General features: G+C 35.0%; 1 protein-coding gene across 3 annotated transcripts in view; it reads left to right on the forward strand.

Annotated features, from left to right (window-relative positions):
- Positions 1-15052, forward strand: part of FRK (Fyn-related kinase) — a 67367-nt gene extending 52315 nt beyond the window's left edge. For 2 of the 3 annotated variants that reach the window (XM_030983427.1, XM_011682865.2), the window contains 3 exons: positions 6298-6303; positions 9426-9582; positions 11123-15052. In XM_030983427.1, the coding sequence (XP_030839287.1) occupies positions 6298-6303; positions 9426-9582; positions 11123-11334 (375 nt within the window). In that variant the 3' untranslated portion in view covers positions 11335-15052. The remainder of the gene's footprint in view (positions 1-6297; positions 6304-9425; positions 9583-11122) is intronic. The other variant, XM_030983428.1, reaches the window with a different exon arrangement.
- Positions 15053-18825: the final 3773 nt, after the last annotated feature.

Consider the following 18825-nt stretch of genomic DNA (forward strand, 5'->3'; position numbering starts at 1 on the left):
CAGGGTGATCAAGGTAAGTACTATCACTTCAAAGACACAAATCTGTCTTTATATTGTTAATGACAGCAATGTACTAGGATATTACTGGTTGGAGATAACAACATCTGCAAGGTGGCTGACTTTGGCTTGGCCAGGGTGATCAAGGTAAGTACTGTCACGTCAAAGACACAAATCTGTCTTTATATTGTTAATGGCAGCAATGTAATAGGATGTTACTGGTTGGAGAGAACAACATCTGCAAAGTGGCTGACTTTGGCTTGGCCAGGGTGATCAAGGTAGGTACTGTCCATTAAAGACAACAAAGACACATGCAGTATGTACCCATCTGGCACACTGATGAAAAGTTGTTGATGACAGCAATGTAGTAGGAATGTACTGGTTGGAGATAACAACATCTGCAAGGTGGCTGACTTTGGCTTGGCCAGGGTGATCAAGGTAAGTACTATCACTTCAAAGACACAAATCTGTCTTTGTATTGTTAATGACAGCAATGTACTAGGATATTACTGGTTGGAGATAACAACATCTGCAAGGTGGCTGACTTTGGCTTGGCCAGGGTGATCAAGGTAAGTACTGTCACGTCAAAGACACAAATGCTGTCTGTATATCATTAATGAGAAGCTGTTCATGACAGCAATGTACTAGGATTTTACTGGTTGGAGAGAACAGCATCTGCAAGGTGGCAGACTTTGGCTTGGCAAGGGTGATCAAGGTAAGTACTGTCCATCAAAGACATCAAAAATATCCACTAATGTGGTACAATACAAAAAACAAAAAAAAATAATGACAGCAGAGTGCAAGGAATGAACTCATTAGAGAGAAACACATGTGCAAGGTGAGTGGCTTTAGCTCAGCCAGGGTGATTAAGGTATGTACTGTCAATTCAAAGACTCCAATGCTGTCTCTACCTATCATTCATGAAAAATTGTTCATGACAGCAATGTAGTAGGAATGTACTGGTTGGAGAGAACAACATCTGCAAGGTGACTAACTTTGGCTTGGTCAGGTGTGATTAAGATAGATTCTGTCACATCAAACATGTCTACTTATGTGGTACAATACCCCCAAAATAATGACGGCAATGTGCAAGGAACATGCGGGTTAGAAAGAAAAACATCTGCAGGTTTGACTGACTCTGACTTGGCCAGGGTGATTATCACAGATGTCAGAGGTCTGTGGGGCCCTGCCCATCTGATTGATGAATGAAAAGATTTAGATGACAGCTCCAGTGATCCAACATAGTTGTTTGAAGCAAGAAGGATATTAAAGGCATCGTTTAACAGATGCACGGCCCTACATGTTACCAGTGTCTGTGATATGGTGTAATATTGAAGCCCTAAAGAAAAAATCGCTTCAAAGTGATCAAGAAGTGCCTCAAAAAGTAAAAACCTTTGAGTGACCGGTTTTACCATACTCGTTTCCCCCAATAGACTGTAATGTTATGAAAACCGTTTGACAAACGCAAAATTTGATTTTGATTTTCAATCATAAATATGTTGATAATCAGACAGGCGATCGGCTTGTAAAAGTGGGGTTCCTGACTGACCTAAAGGTTTATAATTATCATTGCAGCATGAGCTAAATCAAGGATTTTTTAAAGGATCTAAGACAAAATTACTGAATCCCTTTAAGTATATGTAAAAGAAAAAGAAATGTGACTTACTGCCCTTCTGGCTCTCAGCAGAAGATTAAACCTTGGCAAAATTTGCTTATAAGATGTTCTCCATTTTATTGGAAATAGGGTCATTAAGGGCTTGGATGTGATTCGGTTTTAAGTTAGGGGTAGGATTAAGCCTACTATACACCATACAACTCTACTTCGATCCATTTTTTGAAGAATTGCCATTTCATTAGATATGGGATATTAAACAAACATCGTTTTCTTGATTTAGGTTCTGAATAGTGATATGAATACTAACAACCAGAATGTTAGTGCATTTAATAATAATAATAATATTGGATTCTTATATAGCGCACGTATCGACCTTGCAAGGTCCTCAAGGCGCTCCAACATTACCCGGCTATGCTAGGATGCCGATTTTAACACCTGGATGGAGAGTGGCAAATGTAGATCAATGTCTTGCCAAAGGACATTAGTGCCGCGGCGGGACTTGAGCCGCAGACCTTGTGATCGACAGTCCGGCGATGTAACCACTCATCCACGACACCTCTAGTACCTATAGTCGGAATAAAACTTGAATTGGCTTCAAATTGTAGATCATAACTCTACTGGTTGGACGTCACTACAATTCTGAGCTGATTTAGGTTTTCCTCCAACAAGAAAGCTTGCAATGCTTTCAGTATTTAATTTTATTTTTCATGCGACTATAGAGCCCCAATCATTATGATTTGACATGTTAGAAATCTGAATATTCATATCTGATTCTATTGCAAATTCTTCCAAAATTGGATCTTAGTCACACCGTACATTTTGCAGAGGGCTTTAGGGTTAGTGCCTGGGCATGAGCCATGAACCATGGTTAGGGGTAGTGTTTGGGAGTGGGGGAGGAAGTATACTTACCTGGGAAGTAGCTGCCCTCTATAAACGGTGGTTGCTGTACGGAAACATGTAGTTTTCTAAATAGGGAGGGGGGCGAGTCTTAGTCATAGGATAGTGTAAGACAGTGACAGCTAAACTGGGACGGAAACTGGAATGTTCAAGGTTGTTGCTCCCAAGCCAAAGGCTATTTCGGGAAATTTGTATCGCAATATTTCTGGATCAGTAGCAAGACCACAAGGTGTAACTTCTGTCATGTGGGAGCCCCAAATTGAACAGATTTTACTAAAAATACAATCGTGCCTCTAGATTGTTAAACAGTAATTATGTGCTTTATCTTTCCAATCAAAACAGACCCTTTCCCCTCTTGGCGCATAAATTGTTTATGATGAATTTTGGTCAAGATTGATTGACTGACATATCACTGTCCAAACACTTTGGCCTCAGGAATGCAGGGATTAACACTGTGCCTCTCAACTTGGCTGAACTCATTTTACAGTCGGCCTGTCTTTATCAGACCGAAAGGGGGCAAAATAGCCCGTTATTTCTGATCCGGGAAATTAGCCAGATCACAAAATAGCAGGCTATTTGGCAGGTACCGTATTTGCGGGCTATTTTCTCAGGAAATCTTCCCAAGATATCTTGGGCTAGTTTGCCGAATAGCCCGCTATTTGTGGTCCGCTTCACTAGCCCAAAGAGTCCGGTAGATCTCTCGATCCTGGCATGTGTGACAATATCCTATTGTTTCAAGTGTCAATTGTTGAACTTTTTGTCGGCAGCCCACGAGAATGCTGTTAATGCCGTTGACAATACAAAGCTGCTTGTGCTACGGCTTTCTTGTGGGCAGCCGAACATTTGATTTTCAAGTTGATTTGGCACCTAACAAATATTGTTTACTATTAATCTCATAATTTTGTACTTGAAAGTTCATGTACAATAATTGTTGGTAAATCTGGCATGGGAAGGGTTAAAAAAAACAAGTGATTGTGATCAAAATGAATGAGGATATGAGGATTCACAGGAAATGAAAATGGGAAGTGAACTGTCATCATTCAGGGTAATACAAGCAATCAGAAATCTGGATTTAGTTATTAATACCATGGATTACATCCTAATCATTTTGTCACATTGTATTGTATTCATCCTACTGTTTCTCAGTACCCTTATTCATCATTTCACCATGATGTATTTGTTGATGTTCCTGACCATACACAAATTTTTCCCTGCCATATCTTTTGGGTTTAATGTAAAAAGTGTGGAGTTACATTTTATTAGAATTTGACTTTAATCCAAACTTTTATTAGTTCAGTAGTATTCTGTTTATTTTTGTTCGTTTTTTATTATTATTATTTTTCATATAACACTATATGCCAAAATTACACAAAATATAACTTTGGGCCTACATGCATAGTACATGCGATTAAGATCAGAATAATGTCAATTACAACAAAATTAAACTGGGAACTGTTTTTGAATGCTAACAGAAAGTTTAAGCTGACATTCAATCATTTCATACATGCTTGTAATCTATTTGAATGTAAAAATGACTGTACAGACCCGTTTTTAATAGAGCACAGGACAACAGACATTTTGTATTTCTACACCTCATTTATATAAGATAAAATATTGGCTTGCAAAATCTGCAAGCCTTCCTAGGTTGAAAATATACTCATTGGCCTGGCAATGATATTCAAGATTATGTTCATGACATAAATATTGTAATGTATCAAGGGAGTTGTTACCATTCAGAAAAGTAATAGGACCTTTTTGTACATAAAGAGTGTTTATTAAAAAAATCTGCACCTGCTAAAGATAATATTTACAATGTAATCCAAACGGGGGAAGTATCACCCTCAAGTCTCTTCTAATTAAAACATTATCACTTGTTGCGTCATGTTAATTCTGACCAGAAGATTTTTACAGCCTTGAAGCGTTTCCTTTGACAATTTCACTTCATTAGGCCTTTAAAAAAAAAGATGTTGTATAGCCCTTTACCTGTTTAGCCCTTTACCTGTTTAGCCCAAAACATTGGTCATTCGTTCAGGAATTTTTTTTTTCTCTCCCTCTTTAGGCTGATATTTTTCAGTTTTGAATGCTTTAATATTGTTTTTCTCCAAAAAACATTTATTTTTTATTTGTTTAAAGCGACCATAGATTTCAAGACTTTTGGGTCAGTTGCTAAGGGCAATACAACATCTTTTTTTATTAGGTCTTATACTTGTTGCATCATTTTAATTCTAACTAAAAGACTTTACAGCCATAAAGCATTTCCTTTAAGATTGCCCAAATGCCAAGTTGAAACGGGAGGCTTTAGATATGAATCAGAGGAGAGTGCACAAACTCCCTGGCGTGTTTCCAAATACATACATAGGAAGATGAGGGACGGAAATAGAAGATGATAATTCATTGTGACTTACAAACAAAGAGAAGGGGGAACCATCCGTGTTAAGAAGAGGAAGAATAGGAGGAAGGTTTGTGTTAGGGTTTGTCAGTCAGTGGTTACATCATATCATATCATTCGTGATGAGGGTGGTGTATTAATAGTTGATGAAGCTGACATGTGTTGGAGCAGTATGCGTGCGACAGAGGTGATGGCTGGCCTTGCTTCCAGGTGAAGTTATATTTTTTCCTTCTCAATATACATGAGTTTTATTGTTTGGTTCAAGTAGACTAGTTATGAGAGGAAGTAAAGCAGAAGTGTGTAGTAAGATTACAAGTTTTCTCATTTCTAGTCTCGGTATATACTCATTTGCATTTAGAATGAGGGCAAAATCATTTGGTGTTGAAGTGAGGCTAATGATTGTGAGCATGCAAGACTAGGAATAGAAATCAAGATGACTGCATACATGCAAGTACATGCAGCTTCTGTGATGGGAACCAGTTAGACATTCACCAAAACCACTTCATCAATACATAGCACACCATCAGAGCCAGAAGGCTGTTAACCATGTGTGTTGAAGTACAAGTAGTACAGAGTATAGGAGGTTTACAATCTTCTGGCTCCTAACAGATGATAGCGCTCATATCTGTCAGACTTGACACTCCTGGCGCTCCACATTCATTACCCCGGCTTTAGTATGGCTACCATTACGACGCTCTAGCATTTCAAGGAATAAATACCTGCCAGGTACCCATTTACATCACCTGGGTTGAGTGTGGTGAATGTAGATCAATGTCCTGTGACGTATCCACTCAACCACAACAAATAATGGTATACTTGGATCTCTAATCTATACTGCCCTTCATGTTTAATACTGCACCCATTCCCTGCTGTAGCCTTGTAATCGTGTATATCTGCTTATATAGAGATATATTGTGGACCTGTACATCTAGGTTGTGACCATGATCTGCCTTACTTGCATTCATATATGCTACAGAGTTCTTAATCCAATAACTGTGTCTAACAATCCATTTTTACCTGTGTGCCTTTATAACCAAGTGTTTTTGTCTACATGTACATACTGTTGTTATTTGTGTATCAATGTTTGTGAGTCATACTAATATTTCCTTTCCTAAATGTGTAGTTGTTATTGTCATCATTGGTGTATTTATACACATATTGTTTTCTGCGTATTTGGAATCCAGTCTGCATACATTACTTGTTGCTTTATCATACAAGCCTCAGGCAAACTTTCATGTTGTCAAGAACAACCTTTCTTTAAACAGTGTGCCTAAAGTTTGAATATGTTAGTATTAAAATGGTCTATTACACTGCTGTTAAATCAATAGGAATCATTTTCTCATTCTCTACACATTTTATGAGCCCCCTCCTTTCTCCTGTTTTTCTTCTTCTCTTACAGAATCAGGTAGGTTTATTCCTTTAGTTGAACAGCAATGGAATATCCCATTTATGGTCTAATAAAACCAAAAGGGGTGACACTTATTGTCAACCTAGATTGGTTAGGGGTAATGTATTGATTCGGTAGATCAAACTAATAGATATAGAGATCATCAAACATCTATTGCATGTATTGCATTTGCATTTTAATCTCTAACAACAGTATTTCTTCAAGAAATTGACACTCTAGAGAAAATTACATAACTATTTTAAAGGGAAAGCTTTAATAGATAGAGACAAGTTGGATGAGAATTAGATGGTACATTTAGAAATAAATTAATATTTGAAAATGGGAGATGGTTTGTGAGAAGATGAGGAACAATTTGCAACAAACGAAGGGGAGGGATCTGTTAAGGGGGTATATCGCCTGTTCTGTAACACAGAGTTAATGCCCTTCTGGCTCTGAACAGATTATATATTATTTGATAACAAAAGAGAGAGAGAGAGAGAGAGGGAGAGAGAGAGAGAGAGAGAGAGAGGGGGGGGGGGCAGGCATATTAAAGTTCCCACATCTAAATAGAGATGAGTTCTCTATTAGTTGCACAATGTCAAAAAAAACTCTGTAGATAAAAAAGCAAAACCTTGGTTTATCTCTTTTCTGCCTTGAATATTATTAGCATGTTCTAACAACACTTCACACCACATAGAACAGTCACTGCACTTTTGGACATCCATGCATGGTAGCATATTATATCACTCATTGCATATTAACTAATTACTAATGTACCCAAATTCACGGTTTAGACATTTTACATCGTCTAAGTCAATTTCCCAATAACTGTAGGCATGATTGTAATCAAACATAACCCGCTCATTGCCTAGATTAACCATTTTGACAGTAATGTTAGATATTACTCACTACCAAGGTGAAAGATAATTAGTATAGCCATGATGAGAAATACTGATAATAATAGCGCATATTACAATGTGTCCTATGTGCTGTAAATTGTCCTTTAGATTGTAAATTAGATTCAGTTGTAGCTGTTGAATTTTCAACAATTTTACATGCACCGTCTAAGACTGCATTTACCAGTAATAAATTGCCAGATGCACGGGTATGGTACATTTTAAAAGTTTACTCTTTCCACAAAAAATTGTTCTTCTCATAAAGGTCGTCACTGTCAGGATCTTTAATTTAAGATCCAGCCTCACATTCTTCGGGTGCTATGAGAACTGTCAAGCTTCTAAACTGTTTTAAAAGATCTTTTTACTACTATTTATATTTTATGTTTTACCCATTTGGAGGGAATGATTCGCTTTATTAAAGAGAGAAAAAATAGTTTAGTTTGATGGAATAATATTCATTGAAAGTGTCCTAATTATCATAACTATTAAGGTTGCAGCTTAAATTGAACACAAATAATGTGTGGTAATGAATGCCATTAAGAATACTTTCTACGAACTGTGTCCATGGCAACTGCCAATAAACAAAGGCCTTGATTAACGAAAGGATTATATGTCATGTGTGGTTTTTTCAGCAATTTACATTGTATGACTTTGTGATGACCTAGAACGGATCAGACCATGTCAACGGCACCTGCTAATATTGCTATGGTCATTGTTGTCTGACCTCATATTTGAACAGAAAGATTTTTGGCCGCAGAAGGGGATTTTCTCTCTTTTTTCAAGGCCTGCATTACATTTGTTTGTTTTGTATAGCTACCCTGTCAGATAATATGTTTTGCTTGAAAGAGTAACGTGTTGTGAAACATGAAACTACTGGAAAACACAACAACTTTTGTGATTTGCAAAAGAGAGTTATTTTCACTTCAAGAAACTTCTACAAAGACTAATAATTGAGTGTTGTGTCAGATGGGATTATTTTGTGCCTTAAACATTTTGTTAATCTGAACCACTCACAAATTTGCAAACAATTCAAATCTTCTGGCACTTTCTTTGAACTGAATAAGAACATGTACTTCCTCCTTGCCATTAATCTATATGATGGGTAACCGGACACTGTGTCTTCATACATTTGCAATATTGCTGTAACTGGGAGCACAGTTGCAGAATGTGTTAAAGTAAATATAATCTCTAAGTAGTGTTTGTTTAGATTCTGTAAGAGTCTATTGTAATATCAATAGCTGATGCACATGGGCCATCGGTGATATTCTAAAAATGTATTCCTTGTTCATAGAATAAACAGAAAGGTGTATTTCTCAATGCAAAAAAGGGATTTCCCTGTTGTTGTGCAATGGAAAGATTAAAGTCCTGTACGAATATTACGTAATGCAGAATTCATCTTTGCAATCGACAGACAGGAAGGGGTTGGCTCATTATTTGTATATTGGAATTGAAAGAATTTAATTACTTTTTCAATAAGTTTGCATATTACTCCACTTAAAAGAAAAAAAATACTGAAAAATAAATTTCCTTGATTGAGAGAAATGCCATTCAATTGTTCTTGTAAAGTTTGTTAAGTTTCATTGTAAAAAATGTATCATTCCAATTGGCAGAATTACAGTTCTAGTTATTGTAGACCCATCCTGCCTGTAAACAGTTTATTAGACAAGATGGACTGTAACTTCAGGGCAAAGATACGATCAACAGTTAATCCACATTCACCCCAAACTTCTCCTTCTTTTTAATTTTTAGGGAGTAGAGTTGTTTGTTGTCGTTTATTAGCCACTTAAGATTTTTCTTAAGCAAAAAATACACCTCCTGTTATCTCCTTTTTTATTGTTCCATTATCATTTCTGTGGATCATAAATCATTCATACATACTTTTAATAATACATTGAATTAAGCATGTGCCTGATGATATACATATCATGTAACCCATTGAAACAAAAGACAAATCGTCACATAAATACTTGTGACAAAATGTGATTGAGTAGCCATTCTTGATGGTAAGTTTCATGCATTTTGTTCAATTTACCAAAGTGAGATCATTTCATTCCACATACTATAATTTGAATCATTATTTTATACTTACAAAATACTTGGTTGTTAATTTAATAGCACAGTTATTAGTTTTTCATCACGATTTCCAGAGACTTCAACTCTCCATGGACTAATTTAACCCATGTTTAAGTTTATTACGGTAGTCCACCTTCATAAATCCCTGCATCTATCTTTATTTTGTTTTAGGATGAGATCTACGAGTCTCACGTAGGAGCCAAGTTCCCCATCAAGTGGACCGCTCCAGAAGCAGCTAACTATCACAGCTTCACCATCAAGTCAGATGTGTGGTCGTTTGGTATCCTACTCACAGAAATCATCACCTATGGAAGGATTCCATACCCAGGTAAGCAAGCCCCTCACCCTCTCAACAAACAATCTATTTTATAATGATCTATGGGTGCGTTTTTCATGTTTTGCCACTCAGAATCAGCGTTTCTATATGTATATATCGAACCCCACTATACGAACGTGATTTGCGGGATGTCACGTTTATCAACTCGTCACGATTCGTCACAACTAGGGCGCACGCTTTTTCTTCTTGGAGTAGTATGTTATGCTTTTGTCATTTCTCAGAAACGTAATTTTTGGCTCTATGTCACATTCCAAATGCCCTTTTTTTTTTGCGTTTCAATATACCATATCTAAAGACGTTTGAAAACAGGCTTGCGTTTATCACCATGAAAATTTGCCTGAAACAGGTTTGAAAACGCTGATTCTAGGCAAAAAAGGGTACTTTAAACGCACCCAATATAAGACTTCCAAGTGGTACAATAAGTCAGTGCATTTTTAGCTTAGTACCCAGATGAAAGATCAATATTTGTTTTTTTATAGCTCTGACATTCAGGAACTTGAACTGTCGATACAATATTGCTTGATTATCGTGTCAAATTTTGTTACTTCGCTAGTCAGCCTGATATAGATAATAATGATAATTTTGTATGGCTTTGTTTTCGTGTGATACTATATAAATATTGCTCTCGCTATGACAATATATTCTTGTATCACACTCAAAGCCATCAGATATTATATAAATACCCCTCTCTGTGGGTTTCAAAGTTTGCCCATGAATTTAATGATAATATCTCTTGTTTACTCAGGGTAGCCACATCAGTGTTAATAATGTTCTACCTGAGGTCCCTGCAATCATTTGAGTTTTGAAAAACAAAATTTGTTTAGACTAAAAATGATTGCAATGCATGTTTTTCTTCTACAAACAATAACATGTTTCCTTACTGCAAAGTGTGTTCCCACAGAATACATTCTACACCCAATTTAATAGTGACACTTTGCATTATAACTCATAATTGATGGTTTCTTTATGACGGCTTAGTGTTATTAGTATTTTTTATTGTATCAGTATTGCTATGAATCAAACTGTAACAATTGAAGAATATGTCCTTGCAATTCACACACTTCTGGGAAACTTCTTCCACAGTCAATCACTGTAACACAAGAAAATTTCTAACATTTGGCACACAGCCATTAGAAAAGCTGATGGATTATCAAAAATCCAGTGTTGTAATTCAATCAGATTTCGACGTGACCACTCGGCAAATTTGTGAAAGAATATGAATTTATTGTATGTCACATTTTCTTATCAGCTTAAAAATCTTATAAGTTATTAGCATGAAAATTCATATCAACGTGTATCTTAAAGCCCCACTGTACTACCTGTAGCTACTTGCTCCCTCTATATAGAAAACAATGTCTAAGCCGCAACCATGATCCTCTTTTTCTTATGTTAATTGAGAGCCGAGTTGATGAGATAGCCACCTGTCAGTGACCTTGCAGGGTGGTCTAATCCCTCCTGGCTAAACTAGTACAGACGGCCTTTAAATAGCACCTGACATGTTTTAAGAGCATTTCTTTTTTTTCCTTGCCAGGGATGACAAACAAGGAGGTCCTAGACTGCGTAGACAGAGGTTACCGTATGCCTAATCCTCCCGGCTGTCCACCAGAACTGTACGAGATCATGTTAGAATGCTGGAAGTCCAAAGCCATGGAGAGACCGACCTTCGAGACCCTGCAATGGAAGCTAGAAGAGTTCTTCGTCATGGAAGGCGAGCAGTATCGTGAGGCATCGTCCATCCGCTGAAGACCGGTCTCACATCACAGGGGCGCTGCAACGACAGGGTGGCTCAGGCAGGGCCACGTTGCCCTAGGAACTACTCAAGAAGCCCCTATAGACTTGTAGACCTACTAAACCTTCTCCTTTATAGGGGGAATGGTTTGTTGAACTTTAAAAAGAGCACAGATAAAAGGGAGATTTTCCTTTGCGGGGGACAATTGTTTCATTAAAAAAATTGTAAGGACCCTGGAGAAGAGGAATATTTTGATGGTTGTTACAAGATTGTAAGACTTTTGCAGTGTATTCTTATCTTACATACACATGTATCCCTCTCATCTTACCTCTCTCGGTGGTAATAGAGCTGGCTCTTGTGTATTAAAGGGGTAGAGGTCTTAGAGCCCCCCTCTACAAGGGTGTAATGTTTATTTACAGCCAGGGAGGGTTTTGGTGTTGGATTCGCTTCCTCTCTCCAGGTTCCTGTAGTGTTAAGGGAAAGATGTTTCCAAGTTTTCACCATTCATTCTCCTGTCTGCCAACTCTATTTTTGATGCAATATTTTCACTGTGTTGTCCAAACGATAAGCCATTAATCATGCACACGTTTTATTTACTGTACTAAGTTATTTAGAAGGAGGCTTGTGGGAGGTACTGAACAATGATATAAATGACAAAGGAGCTCCAAAGACCATGAATGAAACCATGGACCATGATGGAACCTACATGTAGCTGATTCAGTGCTCTCAATTTTAAAAGTTAACTTTGAAAGTAAAATCTGGTTTATCCATTAAGTGCATCTTTTGTAGAAGGGTTACGCACTAAATATTGAAACAAGCTAGTGAGATATTCAGGTGTTTTTTTTCCTCCTACATGTAGGGGACAAAATGCCAATAGAATGTCTACTTTGGATACCATGCTCTCCATTTCATTGGTGTGTGATCTCTTTCTAAGGTGTGTTTTCATTACTTGTAGTGTCTTCTTTTCTTCCTTTTACTTCTGATTTAAATTGGTGAAATTCATGAGATGCTTTAGGTAACTATGTATTCTTTAACGTACATGTACATTTTTTGCAGGTGTGATTTTATCAAATCAAGACTTTTTTCAAAGTAGTTTTTTGTCTCCTTTGGAGCATTGCAATCTTAATGCTAAACATGTACACTCTTTAATAGGTACTCTATTAACTCTATGTGCAAGTAGCTCTGAATAGAAAGATGCATTCTACAGCAGTTATTTGTGTTGATCATGCTAAATCATTTTGGAAACTGGAAAGTTTTTTCCACTGCAAATGTTTCTCCAAGCAAACAAATTTTACAATTGCACTCAAGAACAATTTGTGTAGCTGCATATTTAATTGTAAATGTAAATCCATATTTAATTTTTATGGAGAGAGAGAGATTAGTAAACGGTACTCTACTTTCGATGCTGCTGAAAATGTCTTATTACATTATATGCCCAGATTTAGTTTTGACAGTCGCATTTGTTCTTAATGTGAAGCTACATGTATGGACAATATTTCCATTCCTGTTCTCTCATCGTTTTCTCTGCAATTAGGAATAAAGAGCATTGATATGTAATCTGTTTGTAACTTTCATATTCAGGAATGACAATTTATATGATGTCTGGTTGTTTATATCAAATCATGTTCAGGTTAAGGTCATGTGGGATATAAGAAAACTCCAGGTTTCATAGTTTGTTTACATTTCATCACGCTATTAACCATGACAACTGCAAGGTATATAGCATAGCATGCAATATTTTACTCAGCCTTTTTTAAAGCTGTACAAAGTCGCTTTGGTTTCATTTACACAATTTTTAAACAAGCAAGTGGAATATATTGATTAGATCTCATTTTATTTCTAGTATATTTTAGAACATGAGAGATACATATCATGTTCAAGATAATCATTATTCAAGAATGGTAACACATTCTCTTTTACTAGACATGACCGCTCGTATGCGCGATGCTTTCATTTATTGAAACTCTCTTTTTTTCTACTCTTATGTAAGATTAATCGAGGAAGGTAAATGAATTACAAGTTTTTATGATAGTTAATATATATGTACATTACATTAATCTAAAAAAAATATTTTTTAAATATTACATTTACGGGAATGACAAAAATTGGTCGGGCTTTAGAAGAGGCTTCTGATGTGAATGTAAAAGATTTAATTTTTAGAAATTCTAAACAGTACTGCTTTTGGAGTAAATAGATTTTGACTAGGGAGACATGGTTCTTTGATATTAAAGGGTGGTTGTGGTGTAAGTGAAGTTTTTAAGATCATGGTATTAAACCTTAACAATTTGTATTTTAGAAGAATAGAAGCATTAATTGTTATAATCATGTGGCAGTTTTTGCAGTGAAACCATTTGGTCATTGTATTGAAGGTGAATGACTGGGATGAGTTTTTATTTTTTGTTTTGTGTAACAACTAAATCTTCAGGTTTAAAGGAAAAATAATTCATCTAGATGAGGAAGTGTCTTTTCTTTGTTCAATTTGATTCTTGTTTTTTTATTGGAAGTCTATGGTACATGTATGCAGGAAGACTTTTTTCATTGTTATATTATTAGAATGCCTTACTCCTTTTTCTTTCTTTCCTATTCCTTTTATCTACTTTTTTATTGCCATTTCTGGAAGACAATATTATATTTTATTTCATTTATATCTTAATGAAGTCCTAAAGTAAAAAGTCACTTGTTGAATGTACATGAAGCAAATACATCGTTCCAAATCATTTGTGATATAACTTGGCCTCGCATAGCACTTGGATCCTCTCTTTTTCCATTTTAATTTCTTTTGACTTTGATGATTTGTATCTATATCTTCTTCTCTGTGATCCCATGAGAAATATTTCTCATTCACTTTTCAAGCTATTATTCTGATCAATATCATGGAATGAAGGCGATGAAATTTATAGAAATATATATACCATAATGTATATCGGAACATGTATTTCTCATGTGGAGAAAAATACTAAGCAATCAATATCAATCATAATTTAGACTTGCATGTCAAAAGTAATGCACCATTAAAAAAAAACATTAGTAGTATTTATTTTACGTTTATTTTATGTTTTGAATCATGACCTGCCAAGTTATTCGTTTACTTTATATCGCTTTATTATTTTGAAGAATGGAGGTATACCGGTACTCAGAATCATGAGTACCGTACTTCTTAATTTTTATTGTAATCATAATTGCTAAAGATTGGCGGAAATGTTACATAAGACTTGCTTACCGGTATGTACAGTGAGTTGTGCATCATAGTAATGTGTTCATTTTGTTCCAATCACATTTATAGATGTACTTTATTTTATCCATGAGTTAGACATGAATATTGATTTTAATGTTCATTTTTTAATGAGTAAGTGCCATTGAATTTTCACACTCTATCAATATGTAACTTATATACTTCAAGATGGCATCATGGTTTTACAATTTTATTTGTTTTGTAAGCCTAGACATGCATTATATTTGCAATAATGGTAGTGTTAATTAATTGTATTCGCCGACCCTTGTTATAACTTGTATTATTTATGACTACTGTATATTATTAAAAGAAAAAATGACTTTTTAAGAGCCACAAGCACTTTCAAATGCACATGAAGTGTGTTCTAGCTTTCACTTTCTGTTACGTATTATACACAGCACTTTCATAAAGACTTGTAGATTATGTAAAAATATGTAAATAAATAAATACTTGGTCAGAAGTGAAATATGGGGACGTGGGTATCTTATTCATGCAGGCTTTATCAACACCAACTGGACGTTGGTTGTTGGATTTATTGTTCAGCAATTTTTTTTGAGGATTTCTTTTTTTATAAAGAAGACTCAAGTGTATTCAATGTAAAATACATGTGCATGTATGCTTCTTGTACTCACTTTTCTGAGCCGTTTGTTTGTTGTATTTTTATGAAAATATGTGTATTCTCTTTTAAAACTATTTACAAAACACAAGATTGTAATATTTAAAGAAAACTTTCTGCATTTAGTTAAGTACTTCTCCATAACTCATGAATGTTTGTTGTTATTGTCATCATTATTGCAAGTCATTCAATTATGAAAGCTGAGGCTTTCTCTGTAACTTATTCCTCTCTCTATAAATATATATTTCATCTTGTATCTTTCTCTCTCTCTCTCTCTCGTCTGGGGGTTGTTTCACAAATGTTTTAAGTCAAACTTAACTCTAAGTTGGACTTGAATATTATGGAGAGCCATTTGTAGCCTTATAATGAAATATATTCTAAAGCAAAAATTCAAGTATTTTAGACTTTTCATAAATTCCACATTAAGAACATGAAATCTCCCATGATAATACAAAATATGAATGCTTTGAATCAACATTCTATGCCTTTTAAAAAACTTTTACAAAATATTTTCAAAGATGCTAACGGCTTTCCATAATTGTTAAGTCCAACTTAGGATCTTTGTGAAACACCCCCCAGGTCTATTTCTCTTTCTCCCCTCCCTCTTTCTTTTCTCTCTCTCTCTCACCTCCCTCTTTTTCTCCCTCTTCCCCCTCTCTCTCTCTCATTTTCTCTCTCTCTCTCTCTGTCTCTCTCTCTCTCTCTCTCTCTTTGTACCTCACTCTTCATGTAGTCCTCCTTTACTCCCTTCCTAACTTATCTTGCTCACACTTTCTCTTTTTATCTTTGAAATTTCTCTATTATAAATCAAGTACATATTGGAAATATAAATGCAATTACTCAAGAAGAAAATGGACCAGAAAACAGTGCATTTATCCAGTTATATACAAACCTACTGTTGCATTTAGGCTTACACATATTATATACATGTATATGTATGGAAATGTTTCCATTACGCTTCACTTAAATCAGACATTTTCTATACCATTCAGTTCAGTTTAATGACTTCAGTGCACAAGCGTACATGTAATGTAGGTGAACAATTTTCTTGAATTTTGAAACTTACATGCTTACAGTTGAACACAATGACCAATATGATGAAATGTTCTTGTACCTGTTGATGCATATGTGATTTCATTTGTTGATGTTCGAGCGCATCCGTTTGAATTTTGGTTGCATTTTGTTTTAAAACACATTTATTGTCACATGTTCATGTACATTGCACATGTTTCTGAGTCGACAAATTGTCCGAAAGGCTAAAATGTATAAGAATGTTCTTTGCAAAGTGATTGAAATTATGTATAAACCTGAACTACATGTATGATTAACATACCGTAGTGTAAGGTTTGTATGAAAAAAAATGAACTCTTTCATCATACGTTTAAAAAAATGGTATTCAATCAATGAACTGGAAGTGATACTTTTGACAATTCACAGGATGTGTAAGTCACATATCTAGAACGACAGTGGCTGGGAACTTGTTAACATGTATAAGGGCAAGTACTCGATCTGTATGTAGATTGTTGAGAAATAAGAAATCATTATATAATCATATCGGTATTTTCTTACTATCGTGACGAAAGCCAAATTGTGTATGTTGAGTGCTGAAGCGTTGGGTTTTTTTTTCTTCAAAAATACTGTTCTTTTATGCCAACTATTGTATGTCTTGTAAAACGTGATGTTACACAGGAATAAATGTATTATTATGATGTAAGAAATGTGTGTTCTTTCTTTGTTTATTGATGTGTGCATAGCTTGTGTCAGATTGCTATAGAGTGGTGAAGTGTGACGTCATCAAAAATCTATTTTTAGAATTTCTCAATTTTTCTTCATTTTCCGAAAGAGCATAACAAATAATGTCCAAATGTCGAAAACCAATTGAATATGTTAAGTATTGGCTGATATATGACCATCTGAATAAATATATTTCCTACAGGAACTTGGTGTTATTTGCTCTGGCTACTAACCATTACGAGCATTGTTTTTGATGCTCTTTTCTTCGGTACTCTATTGGATGAGAAAAGATGGAAATTAATGCAAATAGTGAAAGGAAAAGATGCAAGAATCAGAGGTCAGGCAAAACACTGTCAAATTGGCAGAGAAATTAGAAAGACTACTTCAAAATAATACATAAAGCACTTTTGATAGGCAAAGGTTTACTGTAACCCATGTTGCAATTAGAAACATGTGCAGTCTTTCTATACTAGTGGTCACCACTAAAAAGCAGGTTGATTACAAAGCCCTGTTTTACACATACGTTTTGCTGCCATAAAAAATTGGTGCGGCTCTTTCCATTACCCACTTGCCATTGATCTTGCAGGGTTAAAGGTAATGCAAAGTTTTGGGAAACTTTGAAAATTGGATTGGTAGTAATTCTTTGAAATGTTGACATATTTGGATGCAACTGTGGATATATTATAAGCACTGGAAAATTTAGCCCCTAAAACACTTCTGCTTTCGAGAAATTGAATAATAATTTTTTTTTACCGGTGCTCCTGGTTAATTTCAAATATTTTGAATAGCACCTTGGGCCATTCCATGGTAGCTGTGACCGTTAAAATCTCAGAATATGCAGTTCTGATATATAATTTCCAAACGGGAATAGCAAATCGGTTGATTGTAGTGAGGAAACATCGTTTTAAAGCTAAAGTTATATCAGTCTTGAGAGGGCGCTATACAACATAAAGAGTTTATTATTTACAATTTCATCACTTTAGACTTGATTTCAACTGCGATAACGATCGTTGAATACTGTTAAATCGCATATGCTTCTAATATGTTCATTTGAACCAAATTCATGACCCATACCAAAACTTTGTAATACCTTTTGGTTTTGATATTGCAGTGACAGTTTTTTTGAGATGGTTTATACAATGTAAGAAGTGAATGTAGATCAAGTGGTTTGTGAAATATGTACATGTACAAGACTTGAGAAAGAAAGAGAGTTTTAAACTCTTTATTATAAATTTCAGCCTGTCGAGCATTGTCCAAGCTAGCACAGAATTTATTGATATATAAAAAAAATCCACTCCACAAATAAAATGTGTTTAATTTTATCAACATGATGCATGATATATATGAGGTAAATTTACTATATATGAATCGCATTTCATTTATCAAAGCAGATGAGATGACTCTGACGGACAGTTGGAAAATAAAAATAAAAATGATTAGATCAACAAAATTATGTTTTACCATAAAAAGCCAGAATATCATTTCATGAGAAAAAGAAAGAACTAATCAAATATTGATTAATAAAAGCTGACCCAGGTACTATCCTTTGAATTAAAAGAGAACATAAGACTTTTAATAAAAAATAAAAAATTAATAACCTATTTTTAGTACATGTTACCATTCATGTACACTATTGTTGGTTACTCTTTTTCTTTCATTTAAAAAAATGCTTCTGCAAAACAGAAAAAAAAATATATATTTTGTAGCTGGAAACATTTACAGATAATGTACACCTAATCTCTTTTTAATCATCATTTCTTTTTTAAATATAAGACAAGCATGAAACAATAGAACTTGTTTTCAGTGACTTTATATTTTAGGAATATATTTGTAGACAAAGGTTTAAGTAACCATGACAAATTACCCAACAACAGAAATTTGTTAACATTTTCAATGTATTAAGATATCTCCAAGGTACAATGT

Source organism: Strongylocentrotus purpuratus, unplaced genomic scaffold (genome assembly GCF_000002235.5).
Source record: "Strongylocentrotus purpuratus isolate Spur 01 unplaced genomic scaffold, Spur_5.0 spur5_scaffold_13, whole genome shotgun sequence".
NCBI classification, from domain to species: domain Eukaryota; kingdom Metazoa; phylum Echinodermata; class Echinoidea; order Camarodonta; family Strongylocentrotidae; genus Strongylocentrotus; species Strongylocentrotus purpuratus.